General features: G+C 45.4%; 1 protein-coding gene across 1 annotated transcript; it reads right to left on the bottom strand.

The window, feature by feature from the left end:
• Positions 1-596: 596 nt before the first annotated feature.
• Positions 597-11,026, bottom strand: LOC308471480 (keratin, type II cytoskeletal cochleal-like; the record flags this gene model as incomplete). The annotated part of the gene is made up of 9 exons (XM_080995479.1): positions 597-1,156; positions 1,646-1,674; positions 2,259-2,479; positions 4,214-4,339; positions 4,461-4,625; positions 5,289-5,384; positions 6,590-6,650; positions 7,142-7,353; positions 10,283-11,026. 9 exons carry the CDS (start codon positions 11,024-11,026, stop codon positions 597-599), a joined length of 2,214 nt encoding a protein of 737 aa, XP_080851605.1.
• Between the last annotated feature and the right edge of the window lie 11,215 nt (positions 11,027-22,241).

Raw genomic sequence — 22,241 nt, 5'->3', positions numbered from 1 at the left:
GAAATCCACCCAAAGTGTCTTCCCTAGGATTCTGGGCTTCAATATGAATATTATTGACTACTTTAAGTCACCCAGCAAACAGCCAACATTACTAGGTGCAGAAATCTTCATGAAAAGATGGCGCCATATCATGAGGCAAGATGTTGTCAGTAATTATGGGTTGTAACCAAAGTTAGCCCTTCTCAGAGGAGATCCACTGAAGCTAGTGGACACATGACTAACTTAGGTCCATTAATTTAAATGGGTCTACTCTGATTGTAACTTAGTTGGATACAATGCAATGACTGAAATGGTGGGGGTTTCTCAGTGAGGTTGCCCTCTCTGACACCCTTCTCACCCCTATGGCAAAACCCATCATGTAGCAAAAACCCATCACTTCTGTAGTGGTGTTCAGAATCAAGGTGTTCTGGACCAACATATATTATGACTTTGGGAGGGGTGGGGGGGAGTTAAAAGGCCAAAGAAAGGGAATTCCCTAATGCCAAGATCTCCCTCGTTTTTAACACAAATTGCAGTGATGGATAATAGTATATTGTTTTCCTCAGCAAACAGAAACATCCCCCACTGCCCCTCAAACAATATTCTGGGCCTGAACTTTATCTGATGATGGAGCAGCTTCCTCCATACCCTGTTCGACATCCACTCCCAGAGTTGCATCTCACGTCTCCACTGCTGCATCCGGCATTGGCGGAAGAAGCGGCGCCAGTGGCGTAGCCACCGCTTGAACACTCAGAGGTGTGGGTCACTCCACAGCCTCCTGTGCTCTCAGTGGTGTAGCCTCCACCAGCTGAGGAAATGCATGGTCCACTTGAGCTGCAACCCCCGCTTCTGGAACTGTATCCTCTGCTCCTAGAACTAAAGCCTCCACTGCCTATGGATCCTAAGCCACAATCCCTAGGTCCACAGGGAGCCACACTACTGGTATTGCATTGCCCAAATCCAGAGCTCATTGTGCATCTCGAAAGGTACCCTCCACTCCTAGAGCTAAATCCAGCTCTGTAGTTCAGCCTTCCACTTCTGGAACTGAATCCGCCGCTGGCACTTTGTCCTTCTGATCCAAGTCCATAGACACATCTCCTTCCAAATCCACCTCCTCCCAAGGTACCACCATATGCAGCTCCACCGCCTGGAGAGATGTTGGAGCAACCCAACACAGCTACAAGAGTAGAGGAAAAGAAACAGTTACTCAGACACACACATCTAAGGCCTCTCAGTGAAATGAATAGCATTTTTCAATGCAATAATAAAGGTAAAGGTAAAGGCACCCCTGACCATTAGGTCCAGTCGCGGACGACTCTGGGGTTGCGGCCCTCATCTCGCTCTATAAGCCAAGGGAGCCGGTGTTTGTCTGCAGACAGCTTCCAAGTCATGTGGCCATCATGACTAAGCCACTTCTGGTGAACCAGAGCAGCGCATGGAAATGCCGTTTACCTTCCCGCCGGAGTGGTACCTATTTATCTACTTGCACTTTGACGTGCTTTTGAACTGCTAGGTTGGCAGGAGCAGGGACCGAGCAACGGGAGCTCACCCCGCTGCGGGGATTCGAACCGCCGACCTTCTGAGCAGCAAGCCCTGGGCTCTGTGGTTTAGACTACAGTGCCACTCGCGTCCAAATGCAATAATATATAGCTTTAAAGTTACTTACCTATGTTAACTGGAGTAGAACTACATATCCTGTCAAGAAAAGAGAAGAAAATGTTAATATTCCAAGAGTGCCACAATTCTGTAGTAATCGGGGGATTTAATAATAGCAGCAGAAGTAGCAGCAGTAGTCAAAATGTGTTTTGTGTCCCCCCCAATATTTCAGAATTCAAATTATTTTCAAATTTTCTTTAATATTTCCTAATCTCACTTTTGAAATGTGACTTTGAGGAATAGTGAATAATTGAAAGGCAAGAATTTTGTGTAAGCTGACTAGGTTCAATCATATCATATATTATTTGGCCACGTTTCAAAACTTAGTAATAGTGAAGAATCAACCACACATTATTGAGATAACTTGATAGCAGGATTTCTTCCTGGATTCTAGCTGATTAATTCAGCATCTTAACCCAAGCACTTCCTGAGGAGTGATCCTTCTATGATGTAGTAATCTGATCTATTCATTTATTCTGTATTCGTTTTATCAATGCAATATTATTGTTGACTTTAGGTTGTTCATCAAAATCTCTATATTTACATTCCAAAGAGCAATATAAGCAATGTTCCAGCAAGGATGTATGAGTATTGCACGGGCGCTAATTTTTTTCCCCACCCACCTGCTCTCTTCTCCTTCCAGAAGTGACCTATACATAGCAATCTCGATGTCCAAAGCCATCTTGACATTCAGCAAATCCTGGTAATCCCTTAGCAGGCGGGCAAGTTCATCCTTAGAGCACTGCAGGGCATTCTCCACCTCCGCAAGTTTTGCCTTGGCATCCTTCAGGGCACAGTCTCCACGCTGCTCATTGTCAGCAATAGCTGTCTGTAGTACATCAATCTTCAAAAGGCACAGATAAAGAGAGAAAAGAGTTGTTCCATGAATAATAAATTTAATAATAATAATAATAATAATAATAATAATAATAATAATAACAATAATAATAATAATAATTATTTATTATTTATACCCCACCCATATGGCTGGGTTTCCCTAGCCACTCTGGGCAGCTTCCAACAAAAGATTAGGTAAAGGTAAAGGGACCCCTGACCATTAGGTCCAGTTGTGACCGACTCTGGGGTTGCGGCGTTCATCTCGCTTTATTGGCGAAGGGAGCCAGCGTACAGCTTCCGGGTCATGTGGCCAGCATGACTAAGCCGCTTCTGGCAAACCAGAGCAGCGCACGGAAACACCATTTACCTTCCCGCCGGAGCGGTACCTATTTATCTACTTGCACTTTGACGTGCTTTCGAACTGCTAGGTTGGCAGGAGCAGGGACCGAGCAACGGGAGCTCACCCCGTCGCGGGGATTTGAACCGCCGACCTTCTGATTGGCAAGTCCTAGGCTCTGTGGTTTAACCCACAGCGCCACCCGCATCCCAGTAACAAAATATTATAAATACATTAAAACATCAGTCATTAAAAGCTTCCCTAAACAGGGCAGCCTTCAGATGTCTTCTAAAACATCAGATAGTTGTTTATTTCTTTGACATCTGATGGGAGGGTGTTCCACAGGGCGGGCGCCACTACCGAGAAGGCCTCTGCCTGGTTCCCTGTAACGTCGCTTCTCACAGTGAGGGAACAGCCAGAAGGCCCTCGGAGCTGGACCTCAGTGTCCAGGCAGAACAATGGGGGTGGAGACGCTCCTTCAGGCATACTGGGCCGAGGCCGTCTAGGGCTTGAAAAGTCATCCTCAGTTAGTAACATTCAATGAGTAGGAGAAAGATCTGCACCTACTCTGCCTCCCGGCCGGTCTAAGTAGATAGTCACAGACTACATGCAGTCCATACTTTTGAAGCACATTCAAAGCACACACCCACCCAAGAATCCTGAGAAATGTAGTTTCTTAAGGATGCTAAGAATTATAGTTCTCTGAGGGGTGATCTGCAGGTCCCAGGATTATTGGGGGAGGGCAGCAGAATGTGCTTTAAGAGTATGGTATGCATGCAGCCCCAGATTCTGGAGCCGTATGTGATTCTTTTGATTCAGTTTAGTCCAGGCTAATCATTAGAAATTAAGAAATGAGCAGCAGCCAGAGGTGTCTTTAAACTCTATGGTGTGAAGGAAACAGCTGGGGCAGGAAAGAGGAAATGTAGGGTGGTGGTGGGGAAATCAGATGACTTCTTAGAGGGGAGAATCAGAAAGGAAAGCAGCTGGTACAAACAGGCAAGAAAATTATGTATGAGCAGGTGGGTTTTTTTAATTATCAATGAGGTTTCAGGTTTTGGAATGAGTAGAATATAAACCAATGAATCTAGCAAGCTAAGACAGCATTAATGCCTTAACTTTTATTACAGCAGGACCGGGAATTTTCCTTCCTTCGCCTCCCATTTTTGAATAGATATAAAAAAATATTCAGTTCTGAAGGATGAGCACAAAGGACAGTGTGAATCTGGGGGTGGCCAATGAGGTGACCTCCAGTTGCTGTTGGCTCCTACCATCCCTGATGGACTACATCTCCCATTGACAAAAAGCACCTGGAAGGCTCCTCATTGACTAACCCTGGTGTACATCAAGACCAGGAAAATGATTTCTGCTGCTCAACCTTCTCCTGTTCGACTTCACCTCTCTCACCTGTTTCTTGGCATTTTCCATATCAGCCTTGAGTCGCTGGATAAGGCGAGTCAGGTCCTGGATTTCATGGCGGCCCTTAGCCAAAGCATCACAGTGATGCCCATAGGTGGACTGCAGATCTTTGAACTAAAATCAGAGAGAAAGGATGCCTTTATTTTTGCCTCTGTGGATTCAGTTATCTAAAACAGTGGTAACAATCGATGGCATTTGCTTCTCTCTGTTGCAGACAGGCCTATATCATATTTACCTTGGTTTCATAAAGAGCGTTGACCTCATCCTTGCTCCTCTGTACAATCTCCTCATACTGACACCTCACAGAGTTAATGATCCCCTCCATGTCTAGTTCTCGGTTGTTGTCCATAGACACAACAACGTTGGTGTCAGCTGTTGTTGTCTGTAAGCTTTCTATTTCCTGAAAAGAAAACATAATTGGTGTTGTTTTTTTAGCAGGTCATCAATTGTCCATACTGGAGGGAGACAGTTTGGGCTGTTCCATGTGGCCACTCTATTCTTGTGACTGTAACACCTTTTAAATGGTTTTAGTTCTGACTTTTAAAGTGTTGTAACCCACCCAGGTACTTGATGGTGAAGGACAAGGTAATAATTTTAATGTGGATGATGATTAGTTTATACTTTTAAAGTTTGCTGCTGTATCCAGTATTAATAGCAGACACTACTTCATTAGCTGTAGAGATGGATGAACTATCTAAAGCTGTCTTCTGGTTGCCTTGGAAATTGGCATGGGGAATTTGTTGATTGGGCTCACATTTAAAGGTGGATCTATCAAATTTTACAATGCAGTTCTCCAACCAATGTTCACAAGAATGGATATGCTGGGGAAAATAGCATGCAAAATTGCTTTATTTTAGGGGACATTGCTTTAAAAAAATTGTACATTGGTGAAAACTTCATATAAAATGTGTTTATTAGGAGATATTCATGCTAAACTGCAGGCGAAATTTCATGAGGATTTGTTTTTCTTATTTCAAAAATCGCGAATTTGCTGCAGAAATGTGAAAAAATGAATTTAAGTTAAGAAAACTGAGATCCAAAATAAATCATGAGAAATACTTACTGCTTCATGGACACATCTGAGGAACTCCAGCTCCTGTCTTAGAGCTTCCACTTTCACCTCCAGCTCCACTTTGCCGGTGTAAGCACAATCCACATCCTGAAAGACAAGACACAATAAATACTTCTCTTGTAATTCAGTGACAACAAGGCTTGCTTAAGAGAGAGAGGAGAGGAGAGGAGAGGAGAGGAGAGGAGAGGAGAGGAGAGGAGAGGAGAGGAGAGGAGAGGAGGTCTCCATACTTTCAGTCAAGAAAGACCTGAGCTTTAATATGGCAGATAATTAAATCAACCATTCTTGTGTTATCTACTTGTCTCAAATGGAGTTGGGAGAAGTAGTGGCACAGTCAGAGGAAGGGAATCTTTCTATCAATGTGCAACTTACCAGAACTTTTCCAAACAATATATACTTATGGGACTGTGCTTCCCATATTGGTATATTTTCATGCATTTGAAGTGGCTCTCACTACTGCACTCAATGGGACTTTCTTCTGAATAGAGATGTTTAGAATTGCACCATGTCACTCCCTGCAATCCACTGTAGCTGCCACAGAGTGAACCCCACAGTTTTACTGTCTGTAACCTGACATCCATTGATATTTGCTTGATTCTAAAAAGGGGTAAAGGTATCCCCCTGACCATTAGGTCCAGTTGCGGACGACTCTGGGGTTGTGGCGCTCATCTCACTCTATAGGCCGAGGGAGCCAGCATTTGACCGCAGACAGTTTTTCCGGGTCATGTGGCCAACATGACTAAGCTGCTTCTGGCGAACCAGAGCAGCGCACGGAAACGCCGTTTACCTTCCCGCCGGAGCGGTATCTATTTATCTACTTGCACTTTACATGCTTTCGACTCTTAGATTAAAAGGAAAAAAAATCACTGTAGCATTGCATACGTATGTATACTATGATTTTATCGGGCCTTTCTAAAAAAAAAATTTTAATGGTATAGGGTACACACAACCTTCTAGATGTTGCCAGACTACAAATTCCACCATCCTTGATCAATGGTTATGCTGGCTGGAGCCAATGGTGGGGCTGAGTCTATCAACTTCTGGAAGGCCATCAGTTCCCTACTTCTGCTATAATATAGACAATGTGCACACAAAGATAGGCATATTATAAGGTACCTAGTAAGAAGAATATGATGGATAAAAAGAAAGATCTTTTTCCAGCACTGTGCTTAGAAGATGCTTTGGGGGGAGCTTCTCAAGCAGGGCAAAGTGTAATGACCATGCCATGCCTCCAACTCTCTGAACATTTTAATTAATTGCCTTTTCCATTCTTCGAAACCAATTTGACTCACCTTTTTCAGCAACACAAATTCATTTTCTGCAGCCATACGCCGGTTGATTTCTTCTTCATACCTTGCAGTGGAGAACAGAAGGAGATACAAAGGTTCCTGAGAATCAGCTCTACTGCAAAGTGTCTGGGAGCCACTGACTGAGTGTGGACAGAGGGCTGGACTTGCATTGGGGAGATTCTGGCTTGGGACTCAGCATGGCTGAGAAGCACAGGGTGAAAGAAGGGTGAGCATGTTCATCATATTGAACCAGGCAATATTTCTCCACTGAATCTACCTCGTAGAACTCAGAAATAAAGGTAACACTTAGCACTTGTTTTATAAAGCACTTGTTTTATAAAGCACACTTCAAGTGTCCAAACATTTTAGTCACACTACCACCATAATCTTTACAATAGCCCTCTAAGGTGGGCAAGCATTATTCTTCTCAAATTGCCGATAGCTGTGCCTTAGAACCATCACAAATGGTTAGAGGACACAGCATCCCAGGAGAAATAGGCCCCTTATTCATTTCTTAAACCAGACCTTTTTGGGGGAAGACAGCAAACCATTTACCTGCATTTGTACTCTTCAACCACATCCTGGAATTTAGCTTGCTCACATTGCAGCTGCTCCCGCTCATTCAGCAAAAGATCCAGCTGCCTCCTCAAGGTTGCAATGTAGTTCTCAAACAGGTGGTCAATGGTTTTCTTCTCAACAGGCCCCTGTTGCTGCAGGCAATTCCATTTGGTTTCCAAAAGCTTGTTTTGCTGCTCCAAGTGCCTCACCTGCAATTCAAATGGAGCCATGGTGATAGTCTACTAAACACAGGAACCTATTAGGTCTTCCTATGAGGTGGAGAAAAATCTCCTCCTCAGTTCTTGAATCCAGTGGGTTGGGTTTTTTTGCCAGAACCAGGCATTGGCATTCCATGCATTTCTAAAGCGAACAGAAGATTTGAGTTGACAATGAAGAAACAGAGTGAACCCACAATTATCTAGGAACATAAAGATCTATTGGAATGCTATTGGAGAAGAAATGACTACTTTTAAGTATACAGTGACAAACTATGGAACAAGAGCATTTAAATCTGCCATTGGAAAAAAGAATGGTTTGCAAATAGACAGAGCTGCAAGCCTTATAGTGCAATCCTATGTTTATTGACTCAGAATCGACAGTTTGCCCTCCTATGTTGAATGGGGCTTACTCCCAAGCAAATTTTATCTAAGCGTACAGTCATAATCAATTTAATTGTTAATCAAGTTAAGGCTTGGCCTGGGAGCAAGCCACACAGAACCAGAGCTTGGAAAATCAATTTTAAAAAATAAATAATAAATAATTCCAGTTCACATTTGTCGCTTTACTAAAGAAACTAGTTTGGTTCACATTCAGTTCCCAGTTCAAATTCATCCAAAGGAAACATCAAAATACACAGAGTGGAGTATAAATTGTTTAATATTACACACACACACACACACAAAATGATTTTCAAGTTTAAATTCCAAAGGGTCTGAAAGAGTTCAGTCCATTTCTGCTTAAATAGAATTGTGGAAGGGCCACAGGACAGTGGTACAGCATTTTTTTCCCCAAGCAGAAGGTCCCAGGTTCATTTTCCCAGCACCTCCCAATAGGGCTGGGAGTCTCCCTTGTCTGAACCCCTAGAGAGCTGTTGTCTGTTTGCAAAGACAATACTGGGTTGGGTGGGGTTTGTCCGAGGCAGATTTAGGAGAGCACGACTGGTTTGGTTGCACTGGGCACAGAGGAAGCTGCAGGCAGTGCTGTCATGTAGAATGGAAGACGAGAGGTGGGAGACACTGATTTTTGGCATTGTGCAGGGTGCTACTAAAATCTTGAGACCCCACTGGGTTTTTATAAGGCAGCTGGAAATTATGCATTTCCATCACCTCCATAAGTTAGAGCAGCCAAGAAAAGGGGCCATTTGCCCCTCAATGCATGTGAAAACCCAGAGGAATTTATTTGCTTCCATGGGCCTCTTGCTTTAAAGCAGCTGGAGAAGGAGGCCCTGCTTGGTAAAAAGGTAAAGGACCCCTGACAGTTAAGTCCAGTCACAGACGACTCTGGGGTTGCGGCGCTCATCTCGCTTTACAGGCCGAGGGAGCTGGCATTTGTCTGCAGACAGTTTTTCTGGGTCATGTGGCCAGCACGACTAAGCCGCTTCTGGTGAAACCAAATTAGCACACAGAAACGTTGTTTACCTTCCCACCGGAGTGGTACCTATTTAGCTACTTGCACTGGTGTGCTTTCGAACTGCTAGGTTGGCAGGAGCAGGGACCGAGCAACAGGAGCTCACCCCATCACGAGGATTTGAACCGGCAACCTTCTGATCAGCAAGCCTAGGCTCTGTGGTTTAGACAACAGCGCCACCTGCGTCCATAGACCATAGACCATAGGAAAGAAGTTGGAGGATGCAGAGCATCCAGCAACGTGGCTCAACTCACAGCTAAACTCCCTCTTGCTCATTCTGGCCATGAGTTGTGCTGGCCACTGCTGAGTGCCTCTTTTCACGCAGTCTCCAAGAGGCTACTGGTCAGGATTTTAGGAATCTGCACAGTTTGGTTCTGCAGGGTTTCGCACTAGGATTCTAGCCTATTTTATCCATGCCCTGGTAAATCTCACAGTTGGATTACTGAAATGCATTGACCGTCTGGAGATTATAACTAGTTCTGAATGCAGCAGCCAGATGATCATCAGGCCCACTTGCAAGGGATCTTATGACACCAGTTCTTAAATATTAATGCTAGATGCCTATTAGTCACCAGTACAATATGCAAAAGCCTAAATGACTCGGGGTCTGAGTGCCTGAAGGAATGCCATTCCCCATGCAGTCTTGCCCAGTAGCACCCACCTGTGGAATATTCTCCCCTCTGAGCTCTGTCTGGCTTCTGCTTTGTATATATTTTGGCACCCAATAAAAGCTTGCTTTCTTCTTGCAGACCTTTTATGATAGTATGTCCAGACTGAAGGACTATTACTTTTGCTGGATTTTGTTTTAAACTCTGTTTTATCTCTTTATCTTGTTTGTTGTGACCCATTCCAACACCATACACAATATACATCTTAAAAAAGAAATAAAATAACCAATGCAGGCCAATTTTAATCAGTCTGGAGGCATTAGAATCACTTTTGCCATTAATCTGATTTGAATTAATTTTATAATGAAATGATTTTAGAATGTTGTATTATTTTACTGTTGTTAGCTACTCTGAGCCCAGCTTCGGCTGGGGTGGGCGGGATATAAATAATAATAAAATATTATTATTATTATTTTGTTAATAAGGGCTATTTTGGTTCTGGTGTGTTAGTGTAGTGTGGACACAGCCCTTTAATGCTGTAAAAGGATATTTGCCCTGTATTTTTTAGTTATATGCAAAACTATTTAAATAATTAATATTTAAATAAACATTTTGATTAGTTGATTAGTAAATAAACATAGTTGATTAGTCAGTTTTATTTCATTGATTGACAGGCCTAGAAATGAAATCTGTTTTTAAAAGGCAAGGAGAAATGTAATCATAAGTTGAGTAACTCAGAAACTAAACATGCAGTCCAAATGGTTACACATCCTTGCATTCCCCCACTTAATCCCAGACACAAAAACTACTAGAAGCTTTTTGAAAAGTAAAACATCTCTTTGTCTCTTCACAAGAGGCTAACTCAAACAGAATGCACCAGAGCAGACTCACCATACAATCTCACCTTATCGATGAAGCAGGCAAACTTGTCATTGAGGCATTTGATTTGCTCTCGCTCCTCCACCTTCACTCTAGAGATCTCTGGATCAACCTGTATGCAAAGGGGCCTCAAGAGGTTTGTATTGACCCTGACCGACTGGATCCCCCTGCAGTCACCAAAACGGCCAATGGGCTCATAGCCCAATCCCCCACAAACAGGACGACCACAAATAATGCTTCTGCTGCCATACACACCACCACCCAGACTCGGGCTGCCAAAGCCAGCTGTCCTATAGCCTCTGCCACAAACACCACCAAAACTTCGGCTGCTGAAGCCACCATATCTGTAGCTACCACTTCCTTCGCCACCGTAGCCTCCAAGGCTTTGGCTGCCGACTCCTCCAGCTGTGCCATAGGCCCCTGCACTTCGACTACTAAAGCCTCCAGGCCTGCCAATGCCAGCACCATAACCTACATGCCCAAAACCATAGCCCAATGGCCCAGGACCATAGCCCAAACCACTGAAGTCCCTAAAGCCTGCACTGTATCCACCAGAACTTCCTCCGTATCCACCAAGGCTTCCGCCAGAAAGTCTTCTGCTACGGCCGATATTATAGTGGCTTATACTGCTGTAGCCACCACATCTGCCTGCTCCGGTGTAGCAGATGGAAGACAGACTGTTGCCACCCCTAAATCCACTGCTGATGGCCGAGCCAGATGATGGCCGTCTTCCATTAAGGGAACGGGAACTGAAGCACTGCCGGCTCATGATGGCTTAATCAGAGATGGGACAGAGATTATTGAAGCAAAGCTGAGCTGCAACCAGATGTCCCAGAGAGAGGGGAAGAGAATGGAACCCCTTTTCACATGTCCACTGGAAGTTTAAGCTTTATATACCTTCAATAAGATGGGCTTGGCCTCAAGATAGCAATCAGTTTAATCCATGGGACTGGTTGACTTGGAAGTCATAAATGGCAAATGAAATGTATTTTTCAACATGCATACAAAAGGAGACATCAAAGAAAGAGAACCTTATGCCAATGAAGTAATCTGAAATGGGGAGAAGTCGCTTGGCTTGCAAGCAGCTGGATGATGATGTTGTGTTATCTAATTAATCTGTTTTCCATAAGGAAATTAGGCTCAAGCTAAATGGCTTCAGGAAGGCCCTTTGCAATTTGCCTCATGCAGATGCCACCATCCTGCCCCATCTTCCATGCAGCGGCGAAGGAAGGGGGCTGCGGTGGGTGCGGGTTGCCCCGGGTGTCATCACTGAGGGGGGTGTGTGTGTGACAAAATGACAAAATATGAGTTTCACAAGAAATAAATAAATAGGCTCACGAAACTTTTTAGTTCAGTCAACAAACGCAACGAAGCGTGACTAGCACTGGGTGCCACACTGCAGAGGCTGGCACTTAAATGCACAAAAATGGCAAAATCAGGTGATACCTACTAAAGAAGTGTGGCAGCTAAAACTGATGGAATACGCTGAATTAGCGAATTTAACTATCAAGAGATCAAGAAGAGGCAGACTTTAAGGCGGAGTGGAAAACTTTTGTTGAATATTTAAAGAATTACTGTAAACATGTAAAAATGCAGGTAGAATTTGAATGAAGAACAGCAGTTGAAAACTTATTGAAGTGCAGTTTGGAAAAGACAGAATATTTATGATATGCAACAAATTTAGAAATTACAAGGGAAACCATGGAGGGGAAGTCAAATGTGAAACGGATGTGTATTTGGAATGTATGTATCGTTTTGCAAACTTTTGAAATTCAGAACTAAAATAATAAAAAAACGAGGTGTAAAAGTCCTCTCTAAGATATGTAACAGGTACGGGTAACCTGAGACCCTCCAGTCCTTACTGGACTACAGCTGATGAGAGTTGGAGTCCAACTGTGCTATAATGCACCCAGGTTGCCCACCTCTGACATAATCAGGATTACATGGGGGGGGGAGGGCGTAAATCAAGACTACTTCTCATGCCTACTATTTTTGTTGCTCATTATTATTGACACATCTCAAAAAGCCATTCCATTTTAAATCAAATGATTGTGCCTTTAACATGCACAGCTGGCACATCTACCCTTTTATTATTTATAGCATGAACAGATCAGTGAGTGGAGCCAGCTGGTTGGCTGGAAGATTATGAAAACATGAACGCACTCTTCTCCCTGCTTCTGTATAGCTTACAGGGTTGTTGTAATGATTATTGCAATAATGCCTGTGGCTTTTTTTGGGAAGGGGATACAATATAAAAGCTGAAGCATGATTGTTTGTTGTTACTATCACCCTTATCTATTCAGAAGATGTTTCTAATACAGTGGTACCTGGTTTGCAACCATTTTGGATTGCAACCCCGTCTAACCCGGAAGTGTGTGTCCCTTTTTTTGGATTACAACCCATTTGGGGGGGGGGATTACAACCCCCCCTTTTCGGGAGGCCCCATTGGCGAAAGTACGCCTTGGGTTACAACCTGATTTGTTTTACAGCCGGACCTCCAGAACGGACTGTGGTTGTAAACAAAGGTATCACTGTACAGTAGAACCTCTACTTACGACCACCTCCACTTGGGCAAACCCGGAAGTAAATACCGGGTTTGCTGCGATTCATGCACGCGTAGAAGCAGCTTCTGCCATTTGCGCATGCGCAGAAGCGGCTGCCGCCATCTGCACATGTGCACAACGGCGCTTCTACAGGCAACCCATTTCGCCTAAAGGACGGGTCGCCGGAACAGATTAGGGTGGTAAGTAGAGGTTCCACTGTACTGGGATGGTGTTGTTGTAGAGACACAATTAATGCAAGCAACAAGAAATGAAGAGAACCATTAGCATCATCCAGTTTTCTACAAAGGCGCAAATTCATAGAACTGAAAAACAACAAACCATCAGAAATGCTGTCATGTGATGGCAGTGGGGCCGGCTCATGATCCAATAGACCCCCCCCCCATTGCTCCATTTTGAGGCATTACGCTAGATCCTGCTGGCAGGAATTGCACCAGCAGCATTTACACCCACCCATGCATACAGCAGAATCATAGAACCATAGAATTGTATGGGTCATTGAACCCAACAATGTAGGAATCTCAACTAAATCTTTGCAATGCAGGAATCTCAACTAAAGCACCCATGGCAGATGTACACTCAACTTCTGCTTTAAAACTTCCATTGCAGGAGAGTCCAGCACCTTCTGAGGTAGTCTGTACACCAGATGATCTTGCAGGAGAGTTAGTGGAGAGAGCCCCCGCAGTAGCAGTTCCATTCTCCTCATCAAGGCCTGAAAAACTGCCTGCATTGTAGTATGTTGATTTGTCGTTCTGGATTTAACATATTTCTTCATGTGTGGCAAAATGCCAGCAGCTGTACATCTGTCAGTAAGAAGCCACTGGCTCTCCTGCCTCTCGCTCAGCAAGGACAGCAAGTGCTGTGGTTCACATGCCTCATAATCATTTTTTTAATTTGGAATAGCCCAGCCTCTAGCAGTTCTTGGTCACTCAGCTACTTTTCAGGACTGGAATGCTAGTTAAGGTCTGGACCTTTGAGTAAATATGAAACCAGGCAAGCAACCTGCAATGGTGGAGCTGAAGAAAGCATCAAGGCTAAGCTACAACCCAGCAAGTGAGTCATTTGCTGACTTAAATGAGAAATACCATCAGTATTTCTGAGACAAGCAGCTTGCATGGAAATAAGTGCTGTTGTACACAGATGGCAAGGGACGCGGGTGGTGCTGTGGTCTAAACCACAAAGCCTAAGGCTTGCCGATCAGAAGGTCAGCGGTTCGAATCCCTATGACGGGGTGAGCTCCCTTTGCTCAGTCACTGCTCCTGCCAACCTAGCACATCAAAGTGCAAGTAGATAAATAGGTACCGCTCTGGCGGGAAGCTAAACGCTGTTTCCGTGCGCTGCTCTGGTTCACCAGAAGTGGCTTAGTCATGCTGGCCACATGACCTGGAAGCTGTCTGTGGACAAACGCTGGCTCCCTTGGCCACTAAAGCGAGATGAGCGCTGCAACCCCAGAGTTGTCCGCGACTGGACTTAATGGTCAGGGGTCCTTTGCCTTTTTACACAGATGGCAGACGGAAACCAGCTTGCAAAGTGCAAACATCTATGATGGCAATAAATGAAAATCTCTCTTGCCATTTAATGCTTTCGTCCATCTTATTGTATATGGTCAAGGGGTGGACAGACATTTTCCTGAGAAGGGAATGGAGGGAAAGAAAGGATGTGAAAGCCAGTGTAGTGGTTAGACTGCTGGACTAAGATCTCAGAGACAGAGTTCAAATTCCCACACAGTCATGAATGGGTAGGCTGGGGACTCTCTTTCAGGCTAACATACCTCACAGATAAAAGGGACAAGGAGAGAGTCATGTATGCCTCCCTGAATGCTTCGGAGAAAAGGCAGGATATAAATGTGGTTGGTGTTGTTATGTTCACACAGTTCCACAGAATGAAGGAAAGGGGATTCCATGAGGCTGGAATAAAAGCACCTGCCACTGGCATTTGGATCTAGACAGCTATACTTGCACGATCAGACATCTCCTTGTAAGTAACTCATTCAAAAATGGTTAAACTGGCACAAAGTTTTAATGTCTTTGTGGGAGGAGACGGTTGTTTTGATTTTGGGTGTGTGGGTTTGTGTGTGTCTGCAGGGGGCCATACACTTGGGCTATTCACTTGTTCATCACATTCCTCTGGACCAGCTGACACGTCCAAAGATCACCATGCCCTGTTCAGGAGGTGCCACCAAGTCTGATGACTGTGGGGCAAGAAGAGGAAGGACCTCCCTGGGATTCTGTTCCAGCCTTGATCCAGCAACCAACTCCCTTTCATTTAAAAGGCATGTCTGCCTCTGAGACAGAACGGGCAGCATTTATTGAGCCCTGTGTCTGTGGCAAAGTTAGACCAGACTCATTTGCCTTGTTAATCCCCTCACTTAGGCATTCGTTAATTTTATTGGGTTCATGAGGAATGCCAGGCTCACCACCTTCTGCAGGGAGGATCCTTTTCCATCTAAGATGCAATTTGCTCCATTAAATATATGCCTCTTGTAATTTGACAACTGCTTAGGGCTACTAAAGATTTCAAGAACAGGAATCTATTAAGGTGGGCGGGGGGGAGAAAAACACACCTACAGAGGAAATATTTTTTGCTGGATGAATAGAATATTCTTATGGTTACTCAGAAGAGTACAGTCTGCCATATACTTCAGGCTTCTCCAGACGGATGTATTTTCTTGTGGGTGTATTCTGCCACATATTCTTGATGCAATAGTGCAATAGAAACCATCTGTATGATACATTTAAAGCAATATCATGCCACTTTAAACATCCATAAAGGTAAAGGGTAAAGGGACCCCTGACCGTTAGGACCAGTCACGGACGACTCTGGGGTTGCAGCGCTCATCTCGCTTTATTGGCCAAGGGAGCCAGCATACAGCTTCCGGGTCATGTGGCCAGCATGACTAAGCCGCTTCTGGCGAACCAGAGCAGCGCATAGAAACGCCGTTTACCTTCCCGCCGGAGTGGTACATATTTATCTACTTGCACTTGATGTGCTTTCGAACTGCTAGGTTGGCAGGAGCAGGGACCGAGCAACGGGAGCTCACCCCGTCGAGGGGATTCGAACCGCCAACCTTCTGATTGGCAAGGCCCTAGGCTCTGTGGTTTAACCCACAGCGCCACCCATGTCCATCCGTCTGTGAAGGGTTCTGAGAGCTGTTAGGAGACCATTTGCCCCTTACAAATCTACAGTTTCCAGAATGGTTTAACAATCAATCTTCCCTGCCCAGGTAACTCCATGAACCCCAATGCTCACACAGTAGTTCCTTGCCCAGAAGGCACGTCCTTCACATTCAGTTGACCCACAGTCAACTGTCCCAAAATGAAACCCTCCACTTCCACATTCTGGTGGGCTATTTATTCCCCGCTCTAATACCTCTAGATCGACCCTTCCCACTTCCAAAACTGGGTCTCTTACTTCCAGAACTGCTCATCTCCAGAAGGTTTGGAGCCAAACATAGTACCCAAAAATCTTCCTTCATCTCTACAATCTTCTAGCCAAACACTTGTCGGAGCCAGCCGTTACAAGTGGCGGAGTTTAGCATAAAATAAAGACACAGAGAGCCAGCAATATTTTCATGATGGTATAAGCAGCTCCTTTCGAACTTCCCTCTCCTCCTGCAGCTTCTTTATTATCCTTTGTCTCTCTCCAGCCGCATGGCTGTTTGCCAATGTCTCACGTTACCTCATCCGGTCAAGGCTTTAACCCACCCACAAACCATATAAGGTCATCACTGCCCAGAGGAAACACAACTCCCTTTAAGGTCAACACATTCCAATACATTGTAAAGCTCAGAGTGCTGGTCAGCCGAGGTCAGGGGGCACCCTGCAATATTACAAGCCTTTACCGTGGCTTTATGACTCCCACAAACACTCTTCCTGCAGCAGTTCCATAAGCTTTTGTAATCACATTCCTCATGCATACAATTGTATCTCTTGTCTTTGGAGCTGCAACCTGAACTTCTAGAGCTACACATATCTCAGAGCTCTCTTTACCTCTCTTTACCTCTAGTGTCATATCCACTACTTCTACAAAAACGCTCTCTTACAAAAATGGGAGAAGCATATTCTTCACTCCCACAAGGTGCTGATCTACCTGTGCTACCACTAGAGCAGGTAATCCATCTGGAGCAACACGCTACCCTTCCAGAGCTATATCTCTGAATTGCCAAGCAATAGAAGATGACCTCAGAGTTTTCTAGGCCACCTGAGATATCTCCACAAATTGCAGCTTCAGAGCAATACGCTATCCATTGTTTTGCATAACCTCCAGTTTTCCAATTGTCTGAGGCAATTTCCAAAGTGCTTGTTCCTTTTTAACTATATCCTTCAACCTTGTAGCTGGGTGTTCCACAACCACTTGCAGTAGCTGGGGTTCTGATAACAGCAGTCCCTTCTGTCCTTGCACCCCGCTTAGTTGCATCCTCAGGTTTTGGGCAGAAGACTGCAAAAAGCGATTCAGTACTTTGAAGGCTCACACTTTGCAGACTATATTGCTGTAAAAAGGTAAAGGACCCCTGACAGTTAAGTCCAGTCGCAGACAACTCTGGGGTTGTGGCGCTCATCTCGTTTTACTGGCCGAGGAAGCTGGCGTTTGTCCGCAGACAGTTTTTCCAGGTCATGTGGCCAGCATGACTAAGCTGCTTCTGGTGCAACGGAAACTCAAAACCAGAGCAGTGCATGGAAACGCTGTTTACCTTCCCACCAGAGCGGTACCTGTTTATCTGCTTGCACTTTTTGGTGTACTTTCGAACTGCTAGGTTGGCAGGAGCTAGGACCGAGCAACAGGAGCTCACCCCATTGTGGGGATTAGAACCGCCGACCTTCTGATGACCAAGCACAAGAGGCTCAGTGGTTTAGACCACAGCGCCACCCGTGTCCCTAAAGAAAAAGGACCCCTGGACAGTGAAGTCCAGTCAAAGGCGCCTATGGCGTTGCTGTAGCATTTCCCATTTGGTCGACAGCATCATCTGCTGCTCAAGGAACTGGATCCAAAACATGATGCAAAACAAAAGAACAATAAAAAACTGAAGGGAATTGCAGGGAGAAAACAAAAATCTCATGCCGATTTCTCATAGGTGAAATAACTGCTCAAAATGCTTTTTTTTTTTATTCTGAAAATTCATTGTGGTGTGCTTCAAAGGCAGTAATTTAAACATGAACTTTATAGCGTCCTGCACTCAGTACCTCCCCCAACCAGCACAATTTAATTTAGCCCAATCCCAAGCCCTTCCTCCTTATGAGAGCCAGTGTGGTGTAGTGCTTAAGAGCGGTAGTCTTCTAATCTGGGGAACCCGGTTCCCGTCTCCACTCCTCCACATGCAGCTGCTGGGTGACCTTGGGCCAGTCACACTTCTCTGACGTCTCTCAGCCTCACTCACCTCACAGATTGTTTGTTGTGGGGGAGGAAGGGAAAGGAGATTGTTAGCAGCTTTGAGATTCCTTAAGGGGAGTGAAAGGCGGGATATCAAATCCAAACTCTTATGTGCTTCATCCATTCATAGCATGCAAATAAGCAGAAAAGCTAAGCATAAGAGGCCTTTCCTGCAGACCAAATAGCAGCTGAGGGAACAATTAACTCAATTAATTTTCAAATGGCTTAATCTTCAGCAGGAAGTTCTTTGGCTCAAGTGCTTGCTCCAGTGCTCCATGCCAAGTCTTGTCCTGCAACAGGAATGGGCTAGAAGCAGAAGAAGCACCATAATTAATGTTGTACTTCCTAAAGGAAGTGCAACTGGTCAAGAAGACTGATACCACTGCTGAGAAGCAGAGACAGAGTCTGAGACAAGCAGTGTGGACTAAAGATGGATGAGAAATTCAAATCGGTACACTTTTTAAGCCAATTCTTGATTATATTTATACTCCATTTTTCCTCCAAGGAGGTCAAGATGCCTTTCATGGTTCTCATTGTTCATTTTATCCTCAGAACAACTCTGTGAGGTAGCTTAGTCTAAGAGATGGCGACTGTCCCAAAGTTGCCCAGCTAGCATGATGGATGAGTGGATATTTGAACCTGGTCTCCCAGGTCTTAGTCCAACTCATTAACCACTATGCCACACTAGTTTGCTGTGTGTTATTCCTAGAAGAAGCTAATGCATACAGTCCTGCTGTCAGAAGGAACAGTTTCTAACTAGGCTCCAATACAAGTGGGGACCTGCCACAAAATCTTCACTTGCCTCCAGTCTATTGGCATCCTAGCCTGCTGAGGATGTGTGCCTTGCTTCTTTGTTGCCTTTGGGGTGCCAAGGTTGCAGTCCCGTGCAGCCCCCAGACTTCCAGGTGGGGTATATGTGGCCAGCAGTGGAGTAAGCTGGCTGGGTGCCCAGGGCGGGGGCGAGGCCAGCCGCCTGTGGGGCTCCGAGGAGTCTGCCTGCCTCCTCCCCCTCAGCCACCCTACAGCTGAGGGGGAATCAGCAGGCAGACCTTTTCAGCAGCGGAGCCTGCGCACACCCGAGACACTGTGTCTCCCAGGAAAGATGCGTGGCTCGGGCGCACTGCAGGCCCCGCGGTGAGAGTCGCCCGGAATTTGTCACCCTTTCAGTGGTGGCACCTAGTGCAGGGCACCCCTATCACACCCCCTTCGCTACACCCCTGTGTGTGGCAGGGATAAAATGTATCAACTAATTTTAGAAGCTAATGATGTTGTTTTTCTGCACACTCAAGTATTTCCCTGGGAACACTTAAATCTTCTCTTTTGTTGCAATTGGCCCATGCTGGTTGATTTGTTTGAGGCCTTTTGCCCAGCCAAAATAGGTCCACAAAGCAGCTTTTGGGAAGAAGAACTATAGCCATGAAGTCAATGCAACACTTCAGGGGGGAAACAATGTCAGCATAGAACAGGCCATCCAGTGATCTCACCTGACAGGTGTTTAAGACGAGGTAAACAACCTGACCACAGGAAGATGGCTCAGGTCATACAGTCATAGAACTGTAGAGTTGGAAGGGATCACAAGGCTCATCTAGTCCAACCTCCTGGAATGCAGGAATCTTTTGCCAGTGTGGGACTCAAAGCCATGACCCTGAGATCAAGAATCTCATGCTCTACCAGCTGAGCTATCCCAGAGTGCATGACAGAAATATATCATTCTGCCCTTTTGCATGTAACAGAATCCATGATGGATATCTTCAAAATGGATATAAGATAACTAAACTGAGGCCTCCTGAAACAGGGGCATATTTAGATTATAAGGTGCAGGCAAGGCATTGTCTTTTATGTACTTGTGGATGATGCTGATGCTGTTTTCCCCGACACACATCCCTTTTGTAAAAGTGCTGAACACAGCCATAATGTAAGTAACATGCACACTGTTTTGTTATGTAAAAAGGTAAAGATACCCTTGACCGTTAAGTCCAGTCATGGATGACTCTGGGGTTGCGGCGCTCATCTCGCTTTATTGGGACAGCTTCCGGGTCATGTGGCTGGCATGACTAAGCTGCTTCTGGTGAACCAGAGCAGTGCACGGAAATGCCGGAGTGGTACCTATTTATCTACTTGCACTTTGATGTGCTTTCGAACTGCTAGGTGGGCAGGAGCTGGGACCGAGCAACGGGAGCTCACCCCGTCACGGGGATTTGAACCGCTGACTTTCTGATCGGCAAGCCCAAGGCTCTGTGGTTTAGACCACAGCGCCACCCATGTCCCTGTTTTGTTATGTAAGGTAAAGGTAAAGGGACCCCTGACCATTAGGTCCAGTCGTGGAGGACTCTGGGGTTGCGGCGCTCATCTTGCTTTACTGGCCGAGGGAGCCAGCGTACAGCTTCCAGGTCATGGGGCCAGCATGACTAAGCCGCTTCTGGCAAACCAGAGCAGCGCATGGAAACACTGTTTACCTTCCCGCTGGAGTGGTACCTATTTATTTACTTGCACTTTAACGTGCTTTCGAACTGCTAGGTGAGCAGGAGCTGGGACTGAACAATGGGAGCTCACCTCATTGCTGGGATTCGAACCGCCGACCTTCCAATCAGCAAGCCCAAGGCTCTGTGGTTTGGACCACAGCGCCACCCACATCCCTGTTTTGTTATGTAAAGAATAACAAATGGCAGAGGATCCTGTTATATGCACCATAGGAAGAACTTAGAAAGCTGCCTTACACCACTGGCCCATCTAGCTCAGTATTGCCTACACGGATTGGCAGAACCTCCCCATGGTTTCAGACAGGGGACATTCAGAGCCCTACCTGGAGATGCCAGAGATTGAACCTGGGATCTTCTGTATGCAAAGTCGATGCTCTGCCACTGAGCTATGTCTCTTCCCCTACTGGAGGGAATCCTCCACTGGTGTTGATGGAGGGTTCCTTCCCACTGTAGAATTACAGAATTGTAGAGTTGGAAAGGACACCAAGAGTCACCTAGTCCAACCCCCTGCAGGGCAAGAATCTATTTATTGCAATAAACAGCAGTGTCTGTGTTGAAGGAACAGGTTACTCAAACCTGACTGTGCAGTCACCCAAACCAGGCCCCAAGACTCCCAAATTCCTTCTTCAAGGATCCGTTAGCTAAAATCCATTAACTTGAGCTGTGTAAAACAGGAACCCACCTGTATAAACAAAGCCGTCTCCCTTATCAGTCCATGAAGGCTTAATGGATGGCCTTGTCAGTTCCGAGTGGAGACGGGATGGAAGATCTGGGTCTTATCCTGTAGGTTGTAAATATCCTGACCACACTGACGCACAGACCTTGCCTGTCAGGCCTGTCAGCCCCCACGCCTGGAGACAGCGCCAGGAGTATACCTATAGTTGGGTGACCTTCTTACCCCAAATAAGAGTACAGGAACAGGAATATCTGTTTAGGCTCAAGGATGTAATCTTACGTGTGCAAACTCATGAGGCTGGATTCCTGGGGAGGGGGGGAGGGGGCCTGAAGGGGATATAAGCTGAATGTAACTTCTTCACAAGTGTGCTTGCTGTGAACTTTCACGCAGTGCCTTTCTGCTATCCGAAGAACAAAAATAAACTCTTTCTCTGAACCAGCCCTCGGTGTCTCTTGACGCTTTCCTCCCTCCCGGGAGCAACGCAGACCCCACCAATGGGAAAGGTCTGAAAGGCTACAGTGTGTATGGAGAGTGGTGTTATCTGGTCTGCAGAAAGAGAGTCCATGTTTTTAAATGTTTACATTTTGAGCCAAAAATAAGGCCTCTCACACCACAGAGCTGAGAATAATGTAAGTTGCAGACAACAGTGCAGTGGGGCCAAATATATGAGGTGGGGGAGAGGGAAGAGAAAAACATATGGCACCAGCTTGGGATTGAAATGGCCATAACTTTATTGACTTCAGGTGTAAGTTGACTTTGACATTGGCAAGGATCTTTATCTTGAATTAGCCAAACCAACTGTTTGCTGATACCTCCATTAGGGTGGAACCTGGTGGTAAGGATATCCCACTGACACAAATCTAATGGGTTGCGATTTTGGTATATCCTAAGGCCCATCAG

This window comes from Podarcis pityusensis (genome assembly GCF_964106645.2).
Source record: "Podarcis pityusensis genome assembly, chromosome: 2".
NCBI lineage: Eukaryota > Metazoa > Chordata > Lepidosauria > Squamata > Lacertidae > Podarcis > Podarcis pityusensis.
The sequence above is the reverse complement of the archived record's forward strand: the minus strand, read 5'-3'. Positions and strand labels throughout refer to the sequence as shown.